At 47.0% G+C, this 24,834-nt stretch overlaps 1 protein-coding gene across 1 annotated transcript; it reads left to right on the top strand.

The window, feature by feature from the left end:
* Window positions 1-22,217: 22,217 nt before the first annotated feature.
* LOC119457009 (uncharacterized) lies at window positions 22,218-24,477 on the top strand. The gene has a single exon (XM_037718831.2). The coding sequence runs from the start codon at window positions 22,463-22,465 to the stop codon at window positions 24,278-24,280; it is 1,818 nt and encodes a 605-aa protein (XP_037574759.1). The 5' UTR covers window positions 22,218-22,462; the 3' UTR covers window positions 24,281-24,477.
* Window positions 24,478-24,834: the final 357 nt, after the last annotated feature.

Raw genomic sequence — 24,834 nt, 5'->3', positions numbered from 1 at the left:
GCAAATAATTTCAAACAAAGACGTGCGCGGCCTATATCTACGATAGGAAAACAGGAAATGTTATTGTCTGCGATTGCACAAAGGCGCCAACAGTTGAACATAGCCGTGCAATTGCTCCATAAAACTACTGAACTAATGACGATCAATTGGCTTAATTCAATAAGCACACTGCTCATATTCATGTTCAATGGCCACTGTACTCGAGCGTCGCATATAGTGAAACAGGCATGGAAATGAATACTTGAAAGCTGGGAACACTGATTAAAAAAAGCCATACTTTATGTCTGCCTGACGCAATTAAATAATACACAACAAAAACAGACAAATAACAAAAGCAAGAGAGACTACGATTTATTAAGAAATTAGCGTGTTCTTACATGAGGACTGTTAGGTACAACTCTTTGAGAGAGAGAGAGAAACGAGAAGGGAAAGGTAGGGAGGTTAACCAAGGACGTGCCCGGTTGGCTATCCTACGCTTGGGGAGAGGGAAAGGGGAAGAATAGATAAGAAGCGAGAATACGAAAAAAAAACACATAAAGAGTCAGTTATTCACACAGTCAGTCGCAGAGGAAGGTCCACTGTCACAAGTGCTCATATAGTCCAGTCTCCTTCAAGAACTGAAGAAGAGCTTTTGTGGCCTTTCGCATGCAGGAATGCGTAAGCCATGGTCCCAGAATCTTTTCCTCTGACAGCACTCTGCTATCTAACATGCTGAGTTGAGTTTGAAGAATCCGTCGTTGAGCGTCAAAAGCTGGGCAATGACACAGAAGGTGCTCTAGCGTCTCATCGCAGCCGCACAAATTGCATGCCGCACTGTTAGTCATTCCTATTAGGAATGAATAGGAATTTGTAAATGCGACGCCCAACCACACGCGACACAGTAAAGTTGCTTCACCACGGGAGAGTCCAGGTGGCAGGCGAAGTCGCAATTTAGGGTCGAGAGAATGCAAGCGTGAGTTGCTGAAACCTGGTGAATTCCATCTTTGAAGTGTGATGTGGCGAGCAAGTGATTGAAGTTGCCGCGCAGCGTCCGTTCTTGAGAGTGGTATAGGCACTCGCTGATGTTTTTGATGAGCCGAGCGAGCAGCTTCATCGGCGCTGTCGTTGCCAACAATTCCGCAGTGGCTCGGCAACCACTGAAATACGATGTCGTGTCCTTTCTCAATCGCATGGTGATGAGCTTGTCTTATTTCGTACACTAGCTGTTCGTGTAACCCGTGACGTAGGGCAAACTGCAGAGTTTGTAGGGCTGCTTTCGAATCGCAGAAAATGGCCCAGCGATTTGGTGGTTGCTGGAGCACGTAATGGATTGCACCTTGAAGAGCCGCAAGTTCTGCTGCTGTCGACGTGGTGTTGTGAGAGTACTTAAATTGCAAAGAGACGGCGTCCGATGGAACCACCACTGCTCCGGTTGAACTGTTGGAATTAGTGGAACCGTCCGTGTAAATATGTATTCGGTCAAGATAAGACTCGTGTAGGCAAAGCAGGGACAACTGCTTCAGGGCTAAGGGTGACAGGTCTGATTTCTTAGCAATCCCAGGAACTGAGAGGCACACGCGAATTTGCCGGAGACACCACAATGCCGATGTTGGGCGTTTTGCAGGCTTGAAGCCAGAAGGTATCGACTCGTGTTGTCTCGTCACAATACTACAGTATGTAGCCTGTGGTCGTCGCGCTGGCAAACTGGCTAAATGGTGGGATTGTAGTCGTGAAAGGTGTCGAATGTGCGCTCTTAGCGTCTCTGCGACGATATGGGTGGTGATCGGATGCTCCTGTGCAATGACAATCGTCGCAGCTGTCGAAGAACATCTCGGGAGGCCAAGACATGTCCGAAGTGCTTGGGCTTGTACGCTCTGTAGTGCAAGGAGATTAGTCTTGCATGTGTTCGACAAGACTGGAAGACTGTAGCGAAGAAATCCGAGAAATAGTGCCGTGTAAAGCTGTAACATAGAGCGCACGGATGGTCCCCACGATTTTCCAGCTATGAACTTAAACATATTCTCAATACAAATGAGTTTTTTCTTCATGTTGGAGACATGGGGACTCCAGGTGAGGTCTCGATCCACAATAACGCCTAAAAACCTGTGATTTTTCTTATATGCAATTGAGTGGCCCTCGATGCGCACTGGGTAGAAATACATCGGTTTTCGTGTAAATGCCACTAGTGCACATTTTTCCGTAGATATTGTCAGACCTTGTCGGCGAAGGTATGCCACTGTCAGGGTTGCTGCTTTCTGTATTCTAGCGCGCACTTGTGGCCGTGTCACGCCGGACGCCCAGATGCAAATATCATCTGCGTAGAGCGAGACATTGGCGGTCTGTGGTAACTCTTTGAAATTTTCTCATATACAATGACATTATCCGAATTGTACAGGCAAGACGTCCCAACACTGCCAAATACACTTCCGCCTATTTGAAGTGGACATGTTTGAAGAAAACTGTTTGGAGAGCACGCGGCACGTAGTCTAAGATCATTGCGAAGATTGTGGAAACAATACCAAACTATCACCATCTCCAGATTTTTGGATTCAAAATTGTGCCTCTTGTCACTGAGAATGATTTCGTACACTGAGAAGGAACGCCCGACGGTGGTGAACACCTTAAAGAGTAAATTACAAACAAAAGAAAAGCCACGTGCACATCCCATTTTTTCTTTTTTCTTTTGCTTTTCATACTCCTTTCCCCTGACGGCTCTCCGCGGTTTCGCATTCGCCAACCGCTCGCGCAATGTCAGCGCGGCGGTGTATTCTGGCCGGCGCGTCCCATTTCAATGCTGCTAGCAGTTGTTTTCCTGGAGTTGGTTGAACTAAAGGACTAGGCTGAACCCTATAGAGTTCCGAACAGTCAATGTTGCCTGGCAACATAAATAAAGGGCTCTAACTGCACTCGAAAGCGAAACTTGAGGCTAAATAGTGTTCATATAGGCGCCGATATTGAAAATAGGCATTTATAGGCATTTATAGGCATTTATAGGCATTTATAGGCATTTATAGGCATTTATAGGCATTTATAGGCATTTAGGCACAAACGCCAAAATAGGCATTTATAGGCACTATAGAAACACTATAAAAGCCCTTCTTAACCTGTAATTCATGCTCATATATCAAAGTGGGGCGATAGGAGCGCAAAGAACCAAAAAGGCATTTGCCTAAAATCCGGTCTCTACTTATATATATGAATAACTTTTGCTATTTTCCAATCTTTTGGGTTGGTGTGCAACGACAGTTATCGGTTAAAGAGCACGCACAGGTATCTTGATATCCACTCGGCATATCTCTTTCAAAACGCATTAGGTATGTTATCCGGTCCGGAGCTTTTTTTTTTTTTTTTTTCATCCAAGTTCAAACGTAGATTAAGGACTCCCGCTTCTGAAATAACTAATGGCTCGATCCAATTTCCTCCCTAATTTCTACGTAAGGCTGCTTTCCGCCATCAATGGTAAAAATAGACTGAAAGTAGCTCTTTAATGCGTTTGCGGGATTAGCATTTTCTTCACGCGTTTCTTGGACTGTTTTTCGGACCTTGGGGATTCATATATTGCCAAAATGTTGCGGGGGAGCTTTTTATGAATTTCGGTAGGGTTTTCGCGAAATAAAGACTTGGCTGCCTTAATATTAATTTTCATATCAGTTTTGCCTGCTCTCAGGCTCTGTCTGCTACTAATATTTGTTTTTTGTTTTTAGAAATTTCCTGAAACACTTCACCTTTATTTTGGCATGTATAGCGTCACGTGTGATCCATGGATTTGCTTTCTCGTCTTCTTTTTTTTACGCAATGTGGTTTTTCAAGCAACAAAGGAGAATTTCTTTAAACCTATGCCACAGCATTTCAATGTTGACAGTGTGACTGTGTTGACATGTGACTTGCTCGAACAGCAAGTCAAGATTCGTGACATCAGCTTTATCAAAAATCTGGAAATGTTGCCTCTTTGCGAGTAGGCGTTATACTGTCATTTATCGGTACTATACGGTAAGTCATTTTATGACCTGATATGCCATCCAGTACTTCTATCTTTGCATCAGGTACCGGGAAGTTCTCAGTGAGAAATATTAAATCAAGCACACTCGAGCTGTGTCCCTGTATACGTGTAGGCTGCGTCACTAGTTGCGCAAAGTTAAAGGAAAGCATTAGGTCGTAAACAATTTCTGAGCAGGCGCTGTGGCATCGATTCCCAGTTGAAATCAGGCCGATTAAAATCGCCCATGAGAATAACTCTGGTATCAGATGTGTGACACCGCATATACGTGGACAGTGCATCCATACAATCATATATATATTTATATATATATATATATATATATATATATATATATATATATATATATATATATGCCTCTTCGCTCCTCGAAGAGGCAGGACGTGCGTTGATTGAGCTCCTGAACAACGCTGCAATGTGGTGAACGTGGTTTAAATCATGGATCTGGGACCTCAAGAAGGCGCGACGTAATTCTGTCGCATTTCTCTCGCATTTACCGCTAAATCTCCACTTAACTTCTTGAGCGTCACCAGGCTCTGTGAATAACTATAGTAGTTATTAATTTTTTTATATTTCTCTCTTATTTCCCCCTTTTTTCTAACCCCCCATTGCCCCACAGAGTAGCAAACCAGAGCAAACTGGTTAACCTCCCTGCCTTTCCTCTCTCTCTTTCTATCTCTCTCTCTATCTATCTCTAGACCTACACCATAAAGTAAGTATAGATAAGGAAAATGCAATTGGCCCTAAAGGTTTATAATTCTTTGCTTTAGCAGCAAACTTCGCGAACGCGAAAAGCGTTCGACTCTTGCCTAAAACGAGGCGGCCTTCACTGCACAACGCGTACTTGGTGAAGCGCGCTTTTAAGGCGCCGGCCAAATAAAGCCTGTTTCTGGTTCGAAGCAAACGCGTAGTGTGCATGCACGTTTGCTTGCATACGCGCTCGTGTTCCACTAATCAGCCTCCTAATTAATCAATTCTGGGTACACGCTGCGAGTGGGATATTGAAGTCGGTAAACGCTCAAGACATGTCTGTTTCGTAAGAATCATTAATTAAGCTAGCGTCACCTTCGATACGCGTCATCAAATTACGCGACGAATTACATAGATGCTCCACGCAGTTTTGCCCCCCCCCCCCCCCCCCCCCCCCCCCCTAGTGCGCACGGACTGAGGTAAAGCAAAATGAGTTGCAGTAGTCGCAGAGTTCACTTATAGGTGGTCCCGAGTTTGTGAGCTCTGCTATTCCGCAATAGGAAATGGACTGAAAGGGAGATGGGGGAGGCCGATGACAAGAATATTGGTGTGATATGGTGCATATGTTAAATATCGAGGCTAGTCCTGTATAGTGCAAAAGTTATAGCCATGACTCATATTGTTACTGCAGTAGATCTCGGGCGGGGCCGAAATACCCAAAATTAAGTCCTCTGAGAATGGCCTGTAGTCTTTTTCTGTCAGAGAAGAGGCTACAGTCCTTCTCTCCTGTCTGTATGTTGGGCAGGTACAAAATATGTGCGTCAGCGTCTCTGGTACATGGCAGCAGTGGCAACCAGGGCTGTTCTCACGGCCGATGAGGTGTGCATATATCGCCCAGTGACTGCCACTCCAAGTTATATCGAGTGCAGCAAACCTGCTGTCGTAACGCTTGAGTTTCGGTGGCATACGAACGTTCATTTTGGTGTCAAATATTTCGAAGCGCCTGTATTGTCGGTCTGTTTGAATCCAATGATTGAATGTGAAGCTCTGTAGCACATAAACTAGCCGCCAGTTCTTATCGGCTTTGGAAAAAACAATGCACACTGTGATGCCATCATTCAGGGCAGCTAAAGATTTCTTTGGCAGCCGCAAGTTCATTGCTTTCCAGTCCACATGACCCATGCAGATACTGAAATTCAATTTCGTGACCTGTTTGCTCCGCGATGCTCATGAGCTCTGCAATGTCGAGGGAAGCAAGAAGACACCAGACTTGTCCTAGCTTGCAAAATCACAACCCAATTTCCAGCGCAGCTGTTTCTTTCGAGCGATTGCATTAATAATCGTTGTTGCGTGTAATTACACATCACCTTAAAACATCGCCCGCATTTGACTAACCCTTTCTTAATGTTGCCCATACAACGCTCTCAGCACAAGATTAAAGAATTTAGAGCAAAGGCTGCACAAACTTCACCAACACACATTTAACTTCGCGTGCAGATCGACCATAACACCCTCTCCCCTCATTTTTACCATATTTATTCGTGGTGACTATTGCAGTTCTCCAAGGACAGAGGGTTAAATGCTGTGCCGTAATTGAACCACACATTTTCAACATGCCTACACGTCACTCGTAACTAGACCTGCCCCCAATTTCCACGAAACATAAACAAGGTGACCCGTATATTTCAACGAGGACACCGCGGGCCCATGAATATGAGAACCATGAACATAGGGGAAAAAATCGAAGTCCGGCAAATATTTGCAATGATCATAATTAGGCCAAAAACGTTAAACTCTCTCCAAACATTACACCTACCATGGCTCCCATTTTCACCAAATGTGAACTTAGCGTGGCGCGCAGTTCCCGTAGGATGCTGGGAAGCATAGCGGATAACAGCCTACTCACACTTTCAAGCACTTGTTGAATTATTTTTTACAACGGCTGTAATTTATGCACACATGTTTAACTTGGCATGCTCATCGGCCATAATTTCCTCCATTTTTTCCAAAGTTGATCTCGATGGTAGTTACACTTCTTTCAGGAAAACAGCCTGAATTATAAGGCCTTCGTAAAACCCACGAGAACTCTCCGGAGCTTTTGCAAATGTAATTTACTGCAAAGGCCGCAATTTACCCCCATACTCTGAACTTTGCCTGCAATCTACTCATAACGTGCCCCTTATTTTCACTAAGCACAAACCAAGTGTCTCATTTAGTTCCCCAAAGACATCGAGAATACTGCGTGCCTCGTGGAGCGCATAAAAATTGTCAGAAAACGACTATTCAGTAATAATTTGCAACAATCCCACTTAAACCAGGAACATTAAGCTTTTACAGCGAAGCTGTATATTTGAATTGAATCGTTATTTTCATTTATCGTACATGAAGGATGGCGGGAGTAAAAGATGCATAATAGCAGCTTGACTAGCACCCACTACCTACAAAAGGGCTGCAAAGCAATGACATCTAATAGTGTACAAAACATACGATATCAAACATGAGCTATGATAACTATTACAATAGCAATAATTCAGAATTATTTTAAAAATTAAGCTTAACAGGATGCAATAGTTATTAATCAAGCGTCGCAAAACAGAAGGGAAAATATATACGCATGTTGAAAGACACAGAACTGGATTAGAGTGATACATTTGGGTAAATCACACATATAATGAATGGCTGGTATCAATTAGCCTTAAAATTATGAAAACAATGCAATAGCGTCATATTTTCTATGTTCATATCAATGCCACTAAGATAATTTAACATCTTGGGAATAACATTGCGTAGCATCTGGTCACCATAGTAAGTGCGTGAACGATCATGCTGGCGTGTATCATATTTACTCCCAGTGGGTTTTAGGTTGGTTAGTTCAGAAATGATTGTTCTTGTTTAAGTTTTTTCTTTATCGCCTTACAAATATTGTAATTGGAAAGATTCTGCATACCTATTAGCTGATATTTTTCTTTTATATAATTACAGAATGATTACACTTTTTTAGCAACAATTTTAAGAAATCTATTTTCAAGTCTTGTAAACTTATCAATGTTCGTTTGCGTTGTGTCACCCCGTACGAGAAAACAGTAGTGGGCATATAATAGAAACAAGGAATAGTAGATGATAAGTGTTGTTTTCAACGGAAGTAGATAATAGTTGCGATAAATTATACCAAGTATACATGCAGTTTTTGTTACTACCTGCTGCACTTGTGTGTCTCATAACATGTTATTCGAAAACATGACACCTAAAGTTTTAACATTATCGACAATTTAGATAATGTCATTATTAAGCTGCAGACAGAGAAGGAGTTACATGCACCTGCTTGCCTTTTGCTCAAAAAATAACCAGCTTAGTTTTTTTTTTTTTGCATTAATTACTAGCCCATTGGAGCAGGCCCAGTCATATAACTGCTGTAATATATGATTTCCTCTTTGAATTAGCAGGTTACTATCTTGGTGTGCGAAAAATACACTCGTATCACCAGCATAAACGATATCTTTTGCTGAACAATCTATGTTTACAATATCATTTATGTATAAATTGAAAAGAAAAGGCCCTAAGATAGTGCCCTGAGGAACACCGAGAGAATTTGATTTAATCGTCGAAGCAAAATTATTTACAGATACATATTGTTTCCTTTCGCTTAAATACGAGCCAAAAATATCTAAGGCGACACTGCGTACGCCGTATAAATCTAACTTTTGTAAAAGCAAATTTCTATTCCGGGAATCGAAAGCCTTGCTGAAATCGACGAAAACACCAAGCAATAATTGTTTACTTTCTATGCAATTTAGAGTAAACTCTTTCTGGTCAAGTAATGCAAGTTCAGTAGATCTACTTTTTTGTAAAGCCGTATTGTGCGTCACATAATAGGTTATGTTTGTTAATGAATTCTGCTAACTGTGAATGAATTTTTGCTATTATTTTAGAAAATACCGGCAAAATTGATATGGGCCTGCAGTTTGCTAAATTATATTTTTCTCCCTTTTTGTACAAAATGCACGCTTTAGAAGTCTGTAATATTGAGAGAAAAGTTCCTGTTGACAGACAAATAGGTCTAGATGAAACACTTCTGGTCCGACCACAGAAACCCTCCGGCAGAAATAAACCTATCAAAAACAAATCGAAAACTCGCGTCTCTTTCACTTGCTATATACCAAAATTGGCATGTAAGTGTACGAATGTATGACTAGCATGACTGATAAGGTCATGGCATCAATCACATGACATGCTCCTCAGTTACGTCACGATTAACGACAATAAAATCACGTGTGGCGCATACCCGCATTGGATATTGACACGTACACATGTTTATCTTTCACTGGTACATTGGCTGACAAATGTTAAACGTTATCGCTCGGCGCAGGACGCGCCTGCATTGGAAGCTTCTCGGACGTTATCGATGCTTCTATCCGTCGTCTGTGGTCACCGACGCCCATGTAATCTGATTGTATGAGCGACGCGAATTGTCTAGAACTTTCTGGAAGACACGCGGGCATCAGGGATTAATCTGGAACCTTCGATGACTCAGGTATAAAAGCCGACGCGTTTCGCCGCTGATCAGATTTTCGACGATCACCGACTGTGTTCGCCGCTATCGTTGTGCTTTGAGTGTACCTTGCTTTTGTGGGCACAGGTTCGCCCAATAAACAACCAGTTTCGTCGTACACAGTTTTACGACTGTTTTCTTCAGCGTCACTACTACGTGACATCTGGTGGAGGTGCTAGTGCGTTCATGCAGCGAACGCCCCCGCAAAGCCGCGATCCAAGCCCGAAACCGGAGGACAACGCCAACGTCACCAAGGACCAGCGAGCTAGCCGTAGGCAGCAAGGACTTCTGCCGGAGTACGGACTTCTTCCCGAGAAGACCACAGCGATCAAGGCCAAGTCAACGACCCCAATGGCAGCCCCAGCGTCCCCCATCCTGCTGCAACAACCTCGGGAGCCCCCGACCTTCCGTGGATCATCGGCTGAAGACCCTGAAACCTGGCTGGAGACATACGAGCGGATCGCGACGTTCAACAAATGGAGCGACGACGACAAGCTACGCCATGTCTATTTTTCGTTGGATGACGCTGCTCGGACCTGGTTTGAGAACAGAGAGACCACCCTGGTTACGTGGGACCTTTTTCGTGAAAACTTCGTGAGGACCTTCACGAGTGTCGTACGAAAGGAGAGGGCAGAGGTTCTCTTAGAAACCAGGGTGCAATTGCCGAACGAGAACATCGCGATCTTCACGGAGGAGATGTCTCGTCTCTTCCGCCACGCCGACCCCGACATGTCTGAAGAAAAGAAAGTTCGGTTCTTGATGCGGGGTGTCAAAGAGCAACTATTCACCGGATTGATGCGCAACCCGCCCAAGACTGTCGCCGAATTTCTTTCCGAGGCCACAACGATCGAGAAGACGCTTGAAATGCGCGCCAGGCAATACAACCGCCGTGCCCTGACCAACTACGCCGATGCTCAAGCTCTAGGCGCCGACGACCTGCGCGAGACCATCAGAGCAGTCGTTCGCGAGGAGCTGCAGAAGCTCTTACCCAGGTCGCAGCCTCAAGTGGCATCTATCGCCGCCGTCGTCAAAGAAGAAGTTCAGCGCTCACTTGGAGTTCCTGATGTGCAGCCGCAATCGCCGCAACCCCAGCCGGAAGCGCTGACTTACGCCGCCGTTGCCCGTCATCAAGGCCCTCCTTCACGCTCGCACCAGGGCCAAGTAACGCCGCAGTTCCGTCGCCCACCGCCGCCGCCGCAGCCAGCACGCCCGCCCGTCACCCAGCGCAGCTACCCGAGAAAGACGGACATTTGGCGCGCCCCCGACCACCGCCCGCTCTGCTATCACTGCGGGGAAGCTGGTCATGTCTACCGCCGATGCCCATACCGCGAGATGGGCCTACGAGGGTTCGCCGTCAACGCGCCGCGTCCACAGCTTGGCGAGCGGCCACGTGACATCGCCGACTACCTCGCCGGAGCCCAGTGGCAACCACGACGACCCTCACGCTCGCCGTCACCAGGACGTTACCTGTCGCCGCAGCGCCGACCATACACTGGCCCAGCCCGGGGCCGGTCCGTGAGCCCCTATCCGGGAAACTAAAGGCAGCAACCGATGGAGGTGCGGTTGCTGTACGACGCAATGCCGAAGATCCTCCGACGCCGCCGACGACGACGATTCGCGATTCATCACGACGAGATATCAGCACGCCGCCTAGCAACAGCCTTGACAACACTTCGCCGCCGAAAGAAGACCTTCCGACGCGACGTAGCAGCAGCAGAGCAAGCCGACGCAGCCGTGATCCGACGCCACGAATTAACCGCAACGCCAGACGCCGGTCTACCGATCTAGACGTGCTCATCGATGGCCATAACGTCACCGCTCTCGTCGACACTGGAGCCGACTATTCCGTCTTCAGTGGCCCGTTCGCCGCCAAGTTGAAGAAGGTGAAAACAGCCTGGCAAGGACCCGATATCCGGACAGCGGGAGGCCACCTAATAACGCCGACTGGAATCTGCACAGCGCGAGTCACGGTAAACAACCGCACTTACCCGGCGAGCTTCGTAATCCTGCAGCACTGCTCCAGGGATGTCATCCTAGGCATGGACTTTCTAAATCAACACGGTGCAGTCATCGACTTAAGGTCCAAGTCGATAACGCTTTCAACGCACAACGCGATACCACCGCATACAAGCATAAGTTACCATGCCTTGAATGTGCTTGAAGAACAAGTCACCGTTCCGCCTCGCTCCAGCGTAATGATTTCCGTCGGCACCGAAGTGCCTGCAGACATGGAGGGCGTCATTGAGGGCGATCATCACTTACTGCTCGACCGTGAAATTTGCGTCGCTAGAGGCATAGCTGAGCTACGTGCAGGGAAAGCAACGGTGATGCTCACGAACTTCAGCCCCGAATACAAGCACATTAACAAAGGCACCACGGTCGCCTACATCGACGAAATAGTACAAGCCAGCAGTGCTTTCGCCTTCACGGATTCCAGTGCACCCGCAACGACGACTATAATACCTGAACCAACTTTCGACGTCAATCAGAACCTTCCCAGGCATAAGAAAGAACGACTAAAAGCTCTGCTCCTGCAATACAAGGATTGCTTCTCGTCGTCGTCAAAAGTTCGACAAACCCCTGTCGCCAAGCACCGCATCATAACCGACGAAAATGCCCGCCCATTGCGTCAGAGCCCGTACCGAGTTTCGGCGCGCGAACGCGAGGCCATAAGGCGACAAGTTGACGAAATGCTACGCGACGACATCATCCAGCCGTCCAAGAGTCCGTGGGCGTCCCCCGTGGTGTTAGTGAAGAAGAAGGATGGAACCCTACGTTTCTGCGTCGATTATCGTCGCCTCAACAAGGTCACGAAGAAGGACGTATACCCCCTCCCACGGATTGACGACGCCTTGGATCGACTGTACAATGCAAAGTATTTTTCGTCGATGGACCTCAAAACCGGCTACTGGCAAATCGAAGTCGACGAGAGGGATCGGGAGAAGACGGCCTTTATAACACCAGACGGACTGTTTGAGTTCAAGGTCATGCCGTTTGGTCTTTGCTCGGCACCTGCGACTTTCCAACGCGTCATGGATACAGTACTGGCAGGCTTGAAGTGGCAGACTTGCCTCGTCTATTTGGACGACGTCGTTGTGTTTGCCTCAAGCTTCGAAGAACACCTGCGGCGCCTTGAAACAGTTCTTCAAGCAATCAAAACCTCCGGACTCACGTTAAAGCCAGAAAAGTGCCGCTTCGCGTATGAGGAGCTCTTGTTTTTAGGCCACGTCATCAACAAGTCTGGAGTGCGCCCCGACCCTCAGAAAAGTGCGGCCATCTCCAACTTTCCTCTGCCCGCTGACAAGAAGGCAGTGCGTAGATTTCTTGGACTGTGCGCCTATTACAGGCGCTTCGTCAAGGATTTTTCACGGATCGCAGAGCCACTGACGTATCTCACGAAGGCCGACGTCGAGTTCAAGTGGGAGACGCCGCAACTCGAAGCATTTGAAGAACTGAAGCGACGCCTGCAATCGCCGCCAGTACTTGCGCATTTCGACGAAAACGCCGATACCGAAGTCCACACCGACGCAAGCAGCGTAGGACTCGGCGCCGTGCTTGTGCAGAGGACTGATGGACTAGAAAGGGTTGTAAGTTACGCTAGCCGGTCGCTATCGAAGGCGGAAGCAAATTATTCCACAACAGAAAAGGAGTGCCTCGCCATCATCTGGGCTACATCAAAGTTTCGTCCCTACCTCTATGGCAGGCCCTTTAAAGTTGTGAGCGACCACCACGCCTTGTGTTGGCTAGCTAACTTGAAGGATCCTTCAGGTCGCCTCGCACGATGGAGTCTGAGACTTCAAGAATTCGACATCACCGTCGTTTACAAGTCCGGGCGAAAGCACTCTGACGCCGACTGCTTGTCTCGCGCCCCCGTCGAACCGCCGCCACAGGACGACCAGGATGACGACACTTTCTTGGGACCAATCAGTGCCGACGAATTCGCCGAACAACAGCGAGCCGACCCGGAACTAAGGAGCCTTGTAGACTACCTGGAAGGCAAGACCGTCATTGTGCCGAAGGTGTTCAGGCGAGGATTGGCGTCGTTTTTCTTGCAAAACGACATTCTCCTAAAGAAGAACTTCTCGCCTCTCCGAGCCAACTACCTCCTCGTGGTACCCTCAGCATTGCGTCCAGAGGTTCTGCAAGCTCTCCATGACGACCCAACGGCTGGACATCTCGGTTTTTCACGCACTCTCGCGAGGATACAAGAAAAATACTACTGGCCTCGCCTCTCTGCCGACGTCGCCCATTACGTAAGGACATGCCGAGACTGTCAGCGACGCAAAACACCGCCGACAAGGCCAGCCGGACTTCTACAGCCAATCGAGCCACCTCGCCGACCGTTCCAGCAGATCGGGATGGACTTACTGGGGCCTTTTCCGACGTCGACGTCCGGAAATAAATGGATCGTCGTCGCTACGGACTACCTCACCCGCTACGCCGAAACAAAAGCCTTGCCCAAAGGCAGTGCCGCCGAGGTAGCCCGATTCTTCGTTGAGAACATCCTCCTGCGTCACGGTGCCCCAGAAGTCCTCATCACCGACAGAGGCACGGCCTTTACGGCAGAACTAACTCAAGCCATCCTGCGGTACAGCCAGACAAGCCATCGCCGCACCACCGCCTACCACCCGCAGACGAATGGCCTCACCGAGCGCCTAAATAAGACCATCGCCGACATGCTGGCAATGTACGTCGACGTCGAACACAAGACGTGGGATGCCATCCTTCCGTACGTGACCTTCGCATACAACACGGCCGTGCAAGAAACGACGCACATGGCGCCGTTCAACCTGGTCTACGGAAGGAACCCGGCAACGACGCTTGACGCCATGCTACCAGACGTCGCTGACGAAGAAAATCTCGACGTTGCCACTTATTTGCAGCGTGCCGAAGAAGGTCGACAGCTCGCCCGACTGCGCATCAAGAACCAGCAGAGGACCGACAGCCGACACTACAACCTTCGACGACGCTACGTCGAGTACCAGCCCGGTGACCGTGTTTGGGTCTGGACTCCGATACGCCGACGAGGACTTAGCGAGAAGCTGTTACGTCGCTATTTCGGACCATATAAGATCACCCGACGTATTGGCGCACTGGACTATGAGGTCGTGCCAGACGGCATTTCGCAATCACAGCGGCGCCGGGCACGACCTGAAGTCATCCACGTGGTGCGTCTTAAGCCTTTCTACGCCCGCTGACAAACTTAGGTACTTTGTTATTTTGTTATTGTTTTTTGTTATTTTGTTTATTACGCATGGTTTTGTTTTCGCTTTTGTGTTTGTTTGTAGCATCGGGACGATGCTTTTTAAGGGGAGGGTATTGACACGTACACATGTTTATCTTTCACTGGTACATTGGCTGACAAATGTTAAACGTTATCGCTCGGCGCAGGACGCGCCTGCATTGGAAGCTTCTCGGACGTTATCGATGCTTCTATCCGTCGTCTGTGGTCACCGACGCCCATGTAATCTGATTGTATGAGCGACGCGAATTGTCTAGAACTTTCTGGAAGACACGCGGGCATCAGGGATTAATCTGGAACCTTCGATGACTCAGGTATAAAAGCCGACGCATTTCGCCGCTGATCAGATTTTCGACGATCACCGACTGTGTTCGCCGCTATCGTTGTGCTTTGAGTGTACCTTGCTTTTGTGGGCACAGGTTCGCCCAATAAACAACCAGTTTCGTCGTACACAGTTTTACGACTGTTTTCTTCAGCGTCACTACTACGTGACAATATGCAGGTGTGAGCTCGGGACAAGAAAGAAAGAAATCATGTGTGGTTCATACCCACGTTCGATATGTGGGTATGAGCCGCCGAGAGCAGGAGTGGGAGAGATCTCATCGGCGTCACGCCAACGCCTCGGCAGAAGATCGAGCCCGCAATGCAGAGCGCGAGAGGCAATGTCGGGCCGATCCGGCGACTCGTGCGGCCAAGCTAAACAAAGACGTAACCAATTACTGAGAAAGACTTTAATGAACCATTGAGATTAACCCAGTGATAAACACTGGGGCCGCACATTTCAGCTTCGCTGGTTTACCATCTGTACAGGGTGCATGGGAGGTGTAATTTTTTTCCCACTTATCATCCCTACGATGGCCCCCATTTCTATGGAATATGTAAACTCGGTGTCACGTACAGTTTTCTAATGACTCTGGGAACATGGCGAATAACAGTCGCACAACGCTTTGGAGCGCTTCCTCAAGGAACTTGCTGTAAAGCCAGTAAATAATGGACGCTCTTGAAACTTTGCCCACACATCATGCATAAGATGCATCATCCATCATCCATCTGTTGCCTCGAAATGTCAACTTTGTGGCACGTTGAGATCTTTCAGGACACTGGGAGAACTACCTGCGCGGTCCCTAAAATACGCTTATTGAGCTTTGGAACGCTTGTGTAGGTAATTTTCTACAAAGTCTGTTCAACCTACAAACTTGAAACTTTCGTTGCACATCGAGCATAACATGGCCCCATTCTCTGCTAATATAGAATTGCTTTCATTTAAGGTTCTCTTAGTGCAGCGGGTAAATTGTGTAAGCGTTTCACATAACACCTCTAAACAGGTGAAAACGGAGGGTTTATCACTTTTTACTTAACCTTTAGTGAACCCGCACGCTTTAAAATTAATTCTGCACATCATCCTCTAACATGCCTCACAACCTCTACATTCCCTTCAAACATAAACTGCGTGATTTATTTAGTTCACACAGGATGCCGTGGGAAAAGGCATATAACGTGTTCGAGCGCTTCTATGGTCGCACTAACCACTTCGCTATGAAAGAGAAGATGCAATAATGTGTAAATCAAATGAACGTCGACTTTGCTGCCCTCACGGTTGTATAACAAACATTTTGTCACGCAATTTGCGTAACGTGTGTATAACTCAGTGGGCAAATACGTTTTCTATTTTTTTTTTTTTTTTTTTTTTTTTTTTTTTTTTTTTTTTTTTTTTTTTTTTTTACTGGAACGCCCAGGAAGAAGGGATAAAAAGGTGAGGGGGGAAATGCACCACAATTTCGTTCAGGCATGCGTCAACACTAGTTCTCTTGTCCGGACTTCTAGCAAACCGCCAATTATTGGCAACTGACCTGCTCCGGTTCAACATTTGCGGCTTATGTTCTTGAGTATTGTTGAATTTACGATAATTAAGTGAACCCTTTAAGGCTAATTTTAACAGTTCATTTTTGTTATTTAACTAAATGTCATGTCCTGATTTCTCGTGCAAGTAGTGTCCAACTTTTTAGGCAATTCACCGAAGAGGCGAAATAAAGCTACCTCTATAGGAGACATTAAAAAAATAGTGTTCCAATTTTTTAAAAATGAAACAAATAAAACAGATGCGACATTCTTATCATAGCATATCGACGATGAAAAAGTCCATAATCCTAAAATAGCTTATCGTTATCAGCAATACATTGTTATGTTGTGCAGTATGGCGTGTGTGTTATGTGCGATTTGTTTTTATTTGCATTTTACCGACAATACGATGCTTACTTTATTAAACCAACACCTGATAGGGTTACATGGGGCATCATAAAGAGTGGTCTATAATTTGTACTGATGTGAAATTACTCTACGCACACCGAGAATTGTGTTACGTTGTCCTTGATATCTTGTGGGAAACACCAAGTTGACCTAATGTAAGCAGACGCACAAAATCTCAACTTAGCAAACTCTCCGTTTCTCATCATCCATACTCCTAGGTCCTAAATCGCCGGAGGGAGCAAGGGGGGGGGGGGGGGGGGGGGGCGCACTTCTCTGCCAACAACCGCGCTCGTCGCTCGCTCGCACCGTCTCTTATCTCCACACGGCTCTGACCTTTAAGTGCATTCGCCGCTCAGTTTCCGTTGAAGCGATAGACCGCACGTACCTTCGCCCGTTGCGGCGTATGCTTGCTGCCAGCGTTTTGACAGTCGTTGTCTGCTGTCATTCAGTGTGATCTCTTCGTGTTTGTGCGCGCTCACACCACGCTTGTTCATTCAGTTCGTAATAGTCGGGCCACATTTTCCAACGCACGCTACACACGCAATGCTGCCCGGATCGGCAGTGCAGCGCTACAGGTGTGTCCCTTCGCACGCGCTGCCCACGGGAAGCGCTTCTCATCAACACCACCGTTTTCACATGCGCCTTCTCGTGGTCATCGAGTCTCTCTTCATGTCGGTCTACTTACGCCGCAGCACACCTGCTTACTTAATCAGCTCATGTTTACTACAATTCATATTGCTACCAAGCCGCTCCCTTACTTTTTGTATTTCAAACTAGTGAACATCTCTCACGCCATTTCCATCAGTGTGCTAAGAGCCCATCAATATAAGCACGAGCTCACAGTGGAATCATTTCGGTAACGACTGCAATCAGGCGAATAGCTGATGCTATGCGTTTGTTCTTTTGTGCCCAAAATATTGCCCACCACTCCAGAAATGATGTTCCCTAATGTAAACGTTTCAGCCGCCATCTTTTTTCTGCCTCTTGACGGAGGTTTAGGCATAAACTTCAGGCTTCCGCAACAAAATGTTCTTCTGGCCTTTGCGGTGCCATTATTCACGGTCTAATATATATTGTTGAAATAATCGCCTTCCCATGCCCATGTAGTCTGTACCTCAGCACAGCATGCAGGGGAAGTTCCCACCATTTTAAACTGCGATGCACTGTGATTACTTGTGACTGAAAGTGCTGCAAAACAAACTTTAGCATCTTTGGCAAAGCTTTGTTTGAGATTAGTGTGGCACGAAACTGGAAGGTGCATACAACTGACGTCAGCAGTCTGGTAAGGGAGCCATCTGCTCAATATCTAGGGCATTCTCAAACGTTACAGTTCATGCATCGTAAATTGCACTCCAGTCTCACTTTATTTTCAAAATTAGCACTCCAAGGCGGTTCTCTTCATTTTTTTTAACTGAAAACCGGCTGTCTTTTCCCGACTACGAGAATAGCATCAAGCATAAAATTGCATAGCTGGATCCTACAACGTTCATAATATTTCATAGACTGTCGCTTCCTAACGATCGCAGTTTCATTTTAAAAAATCCTTTATGAATGGGTTGCTCAGAAATGGTTTTATCCATTCGTTTCTCATTGATTAAGGGATCTTACGTAAATGGCGTCTGAATTTATAGCTTGTCTCGTTACCAAGCTGATCGCTATCATGACTGGCCAGTCAATAAACAACCTTACGCAACGTAAGTTTTGTGAGTGCGGGCCCTGGTTTTCTGAATGCAGTCATCACCTAAATTTTCTTCACGAGTGCCATTTAATCCAGCGAATAGCTCAGTGCCAGTCTGTATGATGGCCCCTACAACGCCTTTTAAACATATTAAGCTTGCGTAGTCGCTATGAAATGCGGTCATGAACAACTGTGTCAAATATTATTTCTGTACAAGCAAACTGGAAGGCCACAATTTTGCGCGAGCATCTGGCTACCCTCTCCTTCAACTTTTCGAACATTTCGCTACACACGATGGCTACTCAGCAAATCTTGTTGAATGTCACAACACTTCTGAGCACTGTAATGGCTCTTCAACTTCACCACTGTGATGCTGAACAACAAATCACAGGAACCTTCGAGTTCTTCAAGTGAAACGATTGATACACTGTTCTCATAAGGGTCAAAAATGGCTATGCATTCGGTGTTCTCTTTGATACCCTACAGAGTTTTGTTCTTCTTTTTCCCTTGGAATACTTTTAGAACCAAGTTTCATATGAAAAGTGACATTTTATCAAATAATTTGAACCTTTTCCTTCGTGGCTACAATATTTAATAATTCCATTATAATTTCGTACAAAGGGCGTCTAGCTGGGTAGCCGCAAGAGTGTTTTTATTTTTCAATTCGAAATTTTGCCCTGCAGCGTAAATCTGCTGAAGCACCTGATATGTAGTTCCTTGAGCAAAAGTATACGGACTACAGATTCCGCGATAAATGCGATTTTCTCCTGTTGCTGTGAATTTGACTAGAAATTGAGCAGTAAGTGTCCACCTAGTGGACATGTCTATTTCGTCTGCTGCGGAAGTGCTGATTGGCTGGGGGCGCCTGTTTCCTTCTCACGCGTACCCCAGCCCCACCAATCAGAACTTCTGAAGCTGACGAAATGAACATGTCCACTAGGTAGACACTACCCCCCCCTCTCTCTCTCTCTCTCTCTCTCTCTCTCTTAGGGCCTACTTTGTGGAACTGTGGTTCGGAGTTAACTTTCAGTTTTAGTGCTTTTAAGTCATTTCTTTTTATATCCGTGGGCTTCATTATTTGCGCATCTCCATGTCAAGAGGAGTAGCCGGCGCCAATTAAAGGCGGCAACATCTCTTAAGCAACATATAAAAAAAAGCTGCACTCCAAACTTGGCATTGCGAACTTTCCGTGCATTCGTCAGTTTCAATTTATGAGGGTTGAATTACGAAGAAATTCGGTTTTCTTTTTTTTTGTGAGCCTGTGGTCCATGTACTTTTGCTCACGGGTGTACATACTGGGTGCTTCTGCGAAGACTTTTACCTATTTTTAAATATCACTTATGTCAGGAGGCACAATTCCAATCCCTAAGGTAAATTTCACTAGGAGGCGGGCATTATTTGCACGAGAAATTGAAATGCGGTTTGGACGTAGCCCACATTCTACAGGCAATGGCGTATTGATGAACGAAGTGCGGAACAATTGCACAGGAGGTGCGTAAGGGCAGAAGGGACAAGTCGCGCCGAAGGCTCGCTAACGGAAGAGAGCCCTACGTGGACGGTGTAGTTAAAGAACCCGAAAACTACCGCTCACACGAATAAATTTTCGCGTTCGGCTATGCGGTTCCTCGCATTCAATCTAAACTCCGCTGAGCGAGAATTTGCAGCCGCGTAGACGCTTTTCCTGTGTTCGAAAAGCACAGTAAGTTCTCTGAAGCGCTGTTATTTGCTTGTCTTTGTGCAACGTCATAGGAGAAGTAAAGGTGCAGTCGCCTCAGACGGTCTCGGAAAGCCAGCAGGACACGCCACCTTCGTGCACGAAAGTTATGATTTTCGTCTCGTACGCGCCACCGCGGCGTGCGGAGGAGATTAATCTCAACGGTCAGCGGCCGCCGCATTTGGCCAGCTCGAAACACGTCGGACCACGCGCTGCACTCCGAAAACAGTTTTCACTCGCCATATTCCTGGAAGTTTACTGAGAACCGGACCACCTGTTTTGAGGCCCGGCACGCCAAGGTTCGACTTTTACACTGGCGTGCCGCTGACTCGCAGGCTTAGTTTAGGCCGGCCGCCTCGCTATCCTCCAGAGTTCCACCAGAAAATCGAGTTCAACTCGACTGAAACTTATTTCCTCAAATTCGCGGTGACACTGATTCACGTCAGGATTCTCGTCTTGAATATGTGCGCGTGTACAGCGGACAACGTGGTTACGCGATGTAGTGCTTCCTCCTGAGCAGAATTGCCACCGACTTATCATTATATGTTTTCTGTGGGCAGCGTTTCGAAGTTCGCGCTTAGGTATAGCTAAGTTATGTATGTGCATGGAGCGACGAAATCATGATGAATTGTTCTGGGGCCGAATTCATAGATCTTGTCGTTCGTAAGACCTGTTTGCCATTGGCCAGTTGCCTTCGCTGATAATATGTCCAACACCGCCATTGGCTGACAAATGCTGATACTAGCAGTTACAGCCTAATAGATGTTTTTTTGCGAATGTGGACAAAGTTGATGTGCACCATCGAATGAACACAAGAGATTCTCTTCGGGTGGGCTGTTTATACTTAAGCATCTTTCTTTCGTTTTTAATACAATGATCGCTGATACGAGCACTTTCCGGCTACATTCGCGGCGTCACCGTAATCTTAGTAGTTAGTGTTTACAACATAAACATCTTTCAATTAACTGATCACTCATCGCAGCATAAACGTGCCCATTACGAGTTACGTTTGCACTCGCGCCGTATGTGGCTATGGTCTCCTGGTCAGCTTGGCCCTACCCGACTGGCCGATTGTTCAGAACTTGATCCCAGGACTAAAGGACAGAGCCTTTCTTATCTACGAAACAGCCTCCGTTTCCAGGAAACCATATGCGTTTTCTTTGAAACGTTATGCCGTAATCGAACGCTCGTAAAAATTTCCTTTCATACATGTCTGCATCAGAAAATGAAGCGTGATAGTGAGGAAAACTGCGGAAACATTTTCGTTATTTATGATATTGTTAATCTTATTAATGGAGTTTAGTGGCACAAAAGTGACTTAGGCTATGCTGCGCCAAACACAAGATGAAGGTGGTTTTGTAGTTGTGAAAAAATAAAAAAAGGGATAAACAGTTTCTACAGAATGTTCCTGTGAAATAACGGAAAAACATGAACTGATTATTTTCTTAAAACTGCGGAATAAGCGAGAAACAGACGACATAAGAAAACCGAATAAAATATGTCCCTAAAATTGTCATACTTCTCTTGCTTTTCTTTTTTTTTTTACAAACTTCCTCTTTTTACAGTGTAGCACTTGCACCGCGTCATTGGGGACAATAGGAAATGAAGGAAATTTTTAAACTGCCGCGAGAGCAATAGACACTAGAATGCAAGCGCTGTCTGAAAGGTAGCAAAAATGAAGAAGCACCATGCCAGTCTCAGTTTTCAGCTGCGTCAGCGAGGAGTACAGTTTCAGATGACCACACTAGTGCCGCAATGAAATTCGCCCGAGGTGGTGTTGCTTTGAAAACTTTTTCTTCATTGTTCGGTTCCACGTACGGAGAGCCTATACAGTATTAATCAGAAAGTTCTTCCCTGCTGACAGCTTCTGAGAGGCGGAGGAAACCGCGGAATGATTTGCGGTCTTCCTTTTATATATATATATATATATATATATATATATATATATATATATATATATATATATATATATAGTACCTCGACATGAACACCAAGATCCCATTGAAACGTTACCTTCGATCGATCCCACAAAAATCCATGGCGATTCGAACAAACTTGTCCTTATTTCTTGTTTTATTTTGTTTCTGCAGTGTATCGACAAAAATAGATATCTGGGCGAACCGGAGCGAACGTACCTCGCATGAGCTCCGTGAACAACCAATTTTGGTGGCGTGCAAACTACGTTTCGACCAAAATTCCTACGGTGTCAGGTCCCTGAAGCTACAGGCTCTCGCTGGACACCAGTTTCATCACCATCGGCCCACCGGGAGGGCCATTACGGCCCAAAACCCGTTCGGGCACACCGAACGACAGCCAGCCCTAACCAAGACTACGGCATCATCGCCTCGCCGCGCCGCAGCTGCACGATGCCGGACGACGCGGAGCCCCAAGGCCGCACCGAGGGCGGGTCAACCACCCCACCGACCCACCGGGTAAGCTCTTTTCAAGGCATGGACGTCGTTGAAGTAGAGGGAGAAACTATTGCACCTGAAGAAGTAACTAAAGAAGCGGGCTGGCTTACCAGCCACCGTAATAGGAGCCGTAGAGCTATAGAGCAGTTCAGCATAATGGCTGATGAAACAAGCAAAACAACTGGCACTGGCGAAGCGCGTTCTGGTGCGTGCCAGAGCGCAGCGCGTACCACCAAGAAACCGAAGCCGCCGCGACAGCCACAACTTCCAAAGGAAGATATAAAGATCATCGTACGGCCCCGCGACGGGCTAAATGTCTCAAAACTAAGTGATGCGCAAATTCGAGATGAAGTATTGCGAGCCGCAGCAGTACCGATTGCAGAGGCGGAAGATGACATATATCGCTCCTGCGTGGAAAAAAATGTCATAGTAATCAGCACTCCGCGAATGGCAAATGCTGAGAAATACAACCGCATCAGGGAACTCCAAATTGGAGACACGCACTACGAAGCCACAGCCTACGCCGCCCCACCGGCAGACACCTACAAAGGCGTAATCCACAACATTCCGGACTACGACACTGCGGAGGACATCACCAAAAGTCTCATCTACAAGAAGAACCCCACCATCCTGCAGGCCCGTCGCATGGGCAACACCAACTCAGCCATCATCATCTTTGAAGGCCCAAATGTACCCTTCTACGTCTACTACAGAGGCGCCGAGTACCGCTGCTACCTCCACAAGAAAAAAGTCGAAGTGTGCGGAGCCTGCGGCCGGATCGGTCATCGCGCGGACGTGTGCCCTACCCCCGACAAGAAACAGTGCAAAGACTGTGGTGCCCAAAACCCCGCGGACAATCACAGCTGCAACCCTAAGTGCACGCTGTGCGGTAAAGATCACCCCACGGGAGACAAGAGCTGCCAGAGACGCTTTCAGACGCCTTTCCTCATCAAACAGCGCCAGTGGGAAAAACAGCGACAACAACAACAACAAACCTTGCACAACCACAGCGGCGGCGGCGGCAGAGACCCATCGTTGCCACGTCAAGCAGACAAGCAGACAACGGCAGCCCAACGCCCATCCCGATCAAAATCGAGGGACACTGCTGCCGATCGCAAGGCATCCAGATCAAGATCCCCATCGGGACATAGACCCCAGGCTAAACAAGAAAGCAAGACCTCAACCAATAACAACAAGGTGAGCTGGGCAAATGTAGTCTCCCAGTCCGAACCCACTAAGATAGAAAACCCCACGCTCCCCTCCTCTCACGACAGCGAGCTAACTAAAATCAAACAAATGCTCGAAATTCTACTAACAGAGAATAAGGCCCTCAAGGCCGAGGTAGCCCAACTGAAGGCGACACCGCCGAAAGAAGTTGTACCCGCAGAACCAGAAACTGTCCATATAGAGATAGATGCACCTCCGGCAGTTGCAGAACCTACCACACAATACGCGCAGCCAGATTCCGATACCGAGAGCCTACCCGCGAAGCGCAGAGCGGTAGAACAATCCCCTCCTTCCCAAGGGAAAACCGCCCACTCTGGCACCTCTAAGCGTAACATCAGGGAAGAGACGATCATAGAGGAAATCACCAGGGCCATTGATATCAAATTCGAGATAATGCATAAAACATTCCACACCATGATAACAAACCTTGCCGAAAGTTATAATGCCAGAATCGCGGTCCTCGAAAACGCCCAACAAAGGCCTAGCGTAGGGCCCATTAAAGTAACTAAGCCTTACAACCGCCCGACCAACGATGGCCTGGAATAGCGGTAAAAGCGCTATGTACGTCATATGGCAATGGAACTGCCGGGGATTCCGCCGCAAGCGAGGGAATCTCCAGCAGTTCCTACAAACTAAGGATTCCGAAGCTCCAGACATAATTGCCCTCCAAGAGACGGGGGGTCAGGCCAAATTATCAGGCTATGCGTCCTTCTGCTCCGATGTATCGGGCACAGGCAAAGCGCCAATCACTACGCTAATCAACGAAACATACCGGCACTCATACACGAGACCGGCATTGTGTCCGTAGAACACGTCTTAGTGGAAATTATTCCTACGGCAAAGCGAGGAACTGGCAGCCTGTTTGTGCTCAACGTATACAGCAAGCCTAAACAGCAACACAGATTCCTCAATCTATTCCGGAAAGCAGCACACATTGCAAACAAACAACCACTTGTCATACTAGGCGACTTCAATGCACACTCATCGGCATGGGGCTATCGCACCGATCACCGCAAAGGCCGTCAATTGTGGCTAGACGCGCAGCAGGAGCAACTCACGCTGCTCACAGATCCGACACAACCCACGCGCACAGGAAATAG

Source organism: Dermacentor silvarum, chromosome 6 (assembly GCF_013339745.2).
Source record: "Dermacentor silvarum isolate Dsil-2018 chromosome 6, BIME_Dsil_1.4, whole genome shotgun sequence".
NCBI classification, from domain to species: Eukaryota; Metazoa; Arthropoda; class Arachnida; order Ixodida; family Ixodidae; genus Dermacentor; species Dermacentor silvarum.
This window is presented reverse-complemented; position numbering and strand designations above follow the sequence as displayed.

Bases quoted from the DNA above. Each gene is read 5' to 3' on its own strand.
- LOC119457009 (XM_037718831.2), top strand. From the start codon at position 22,463: ATGCCGGACGACGCGGAGCCCCAAGGCCGCACCGAGGGCGGGTCAACC.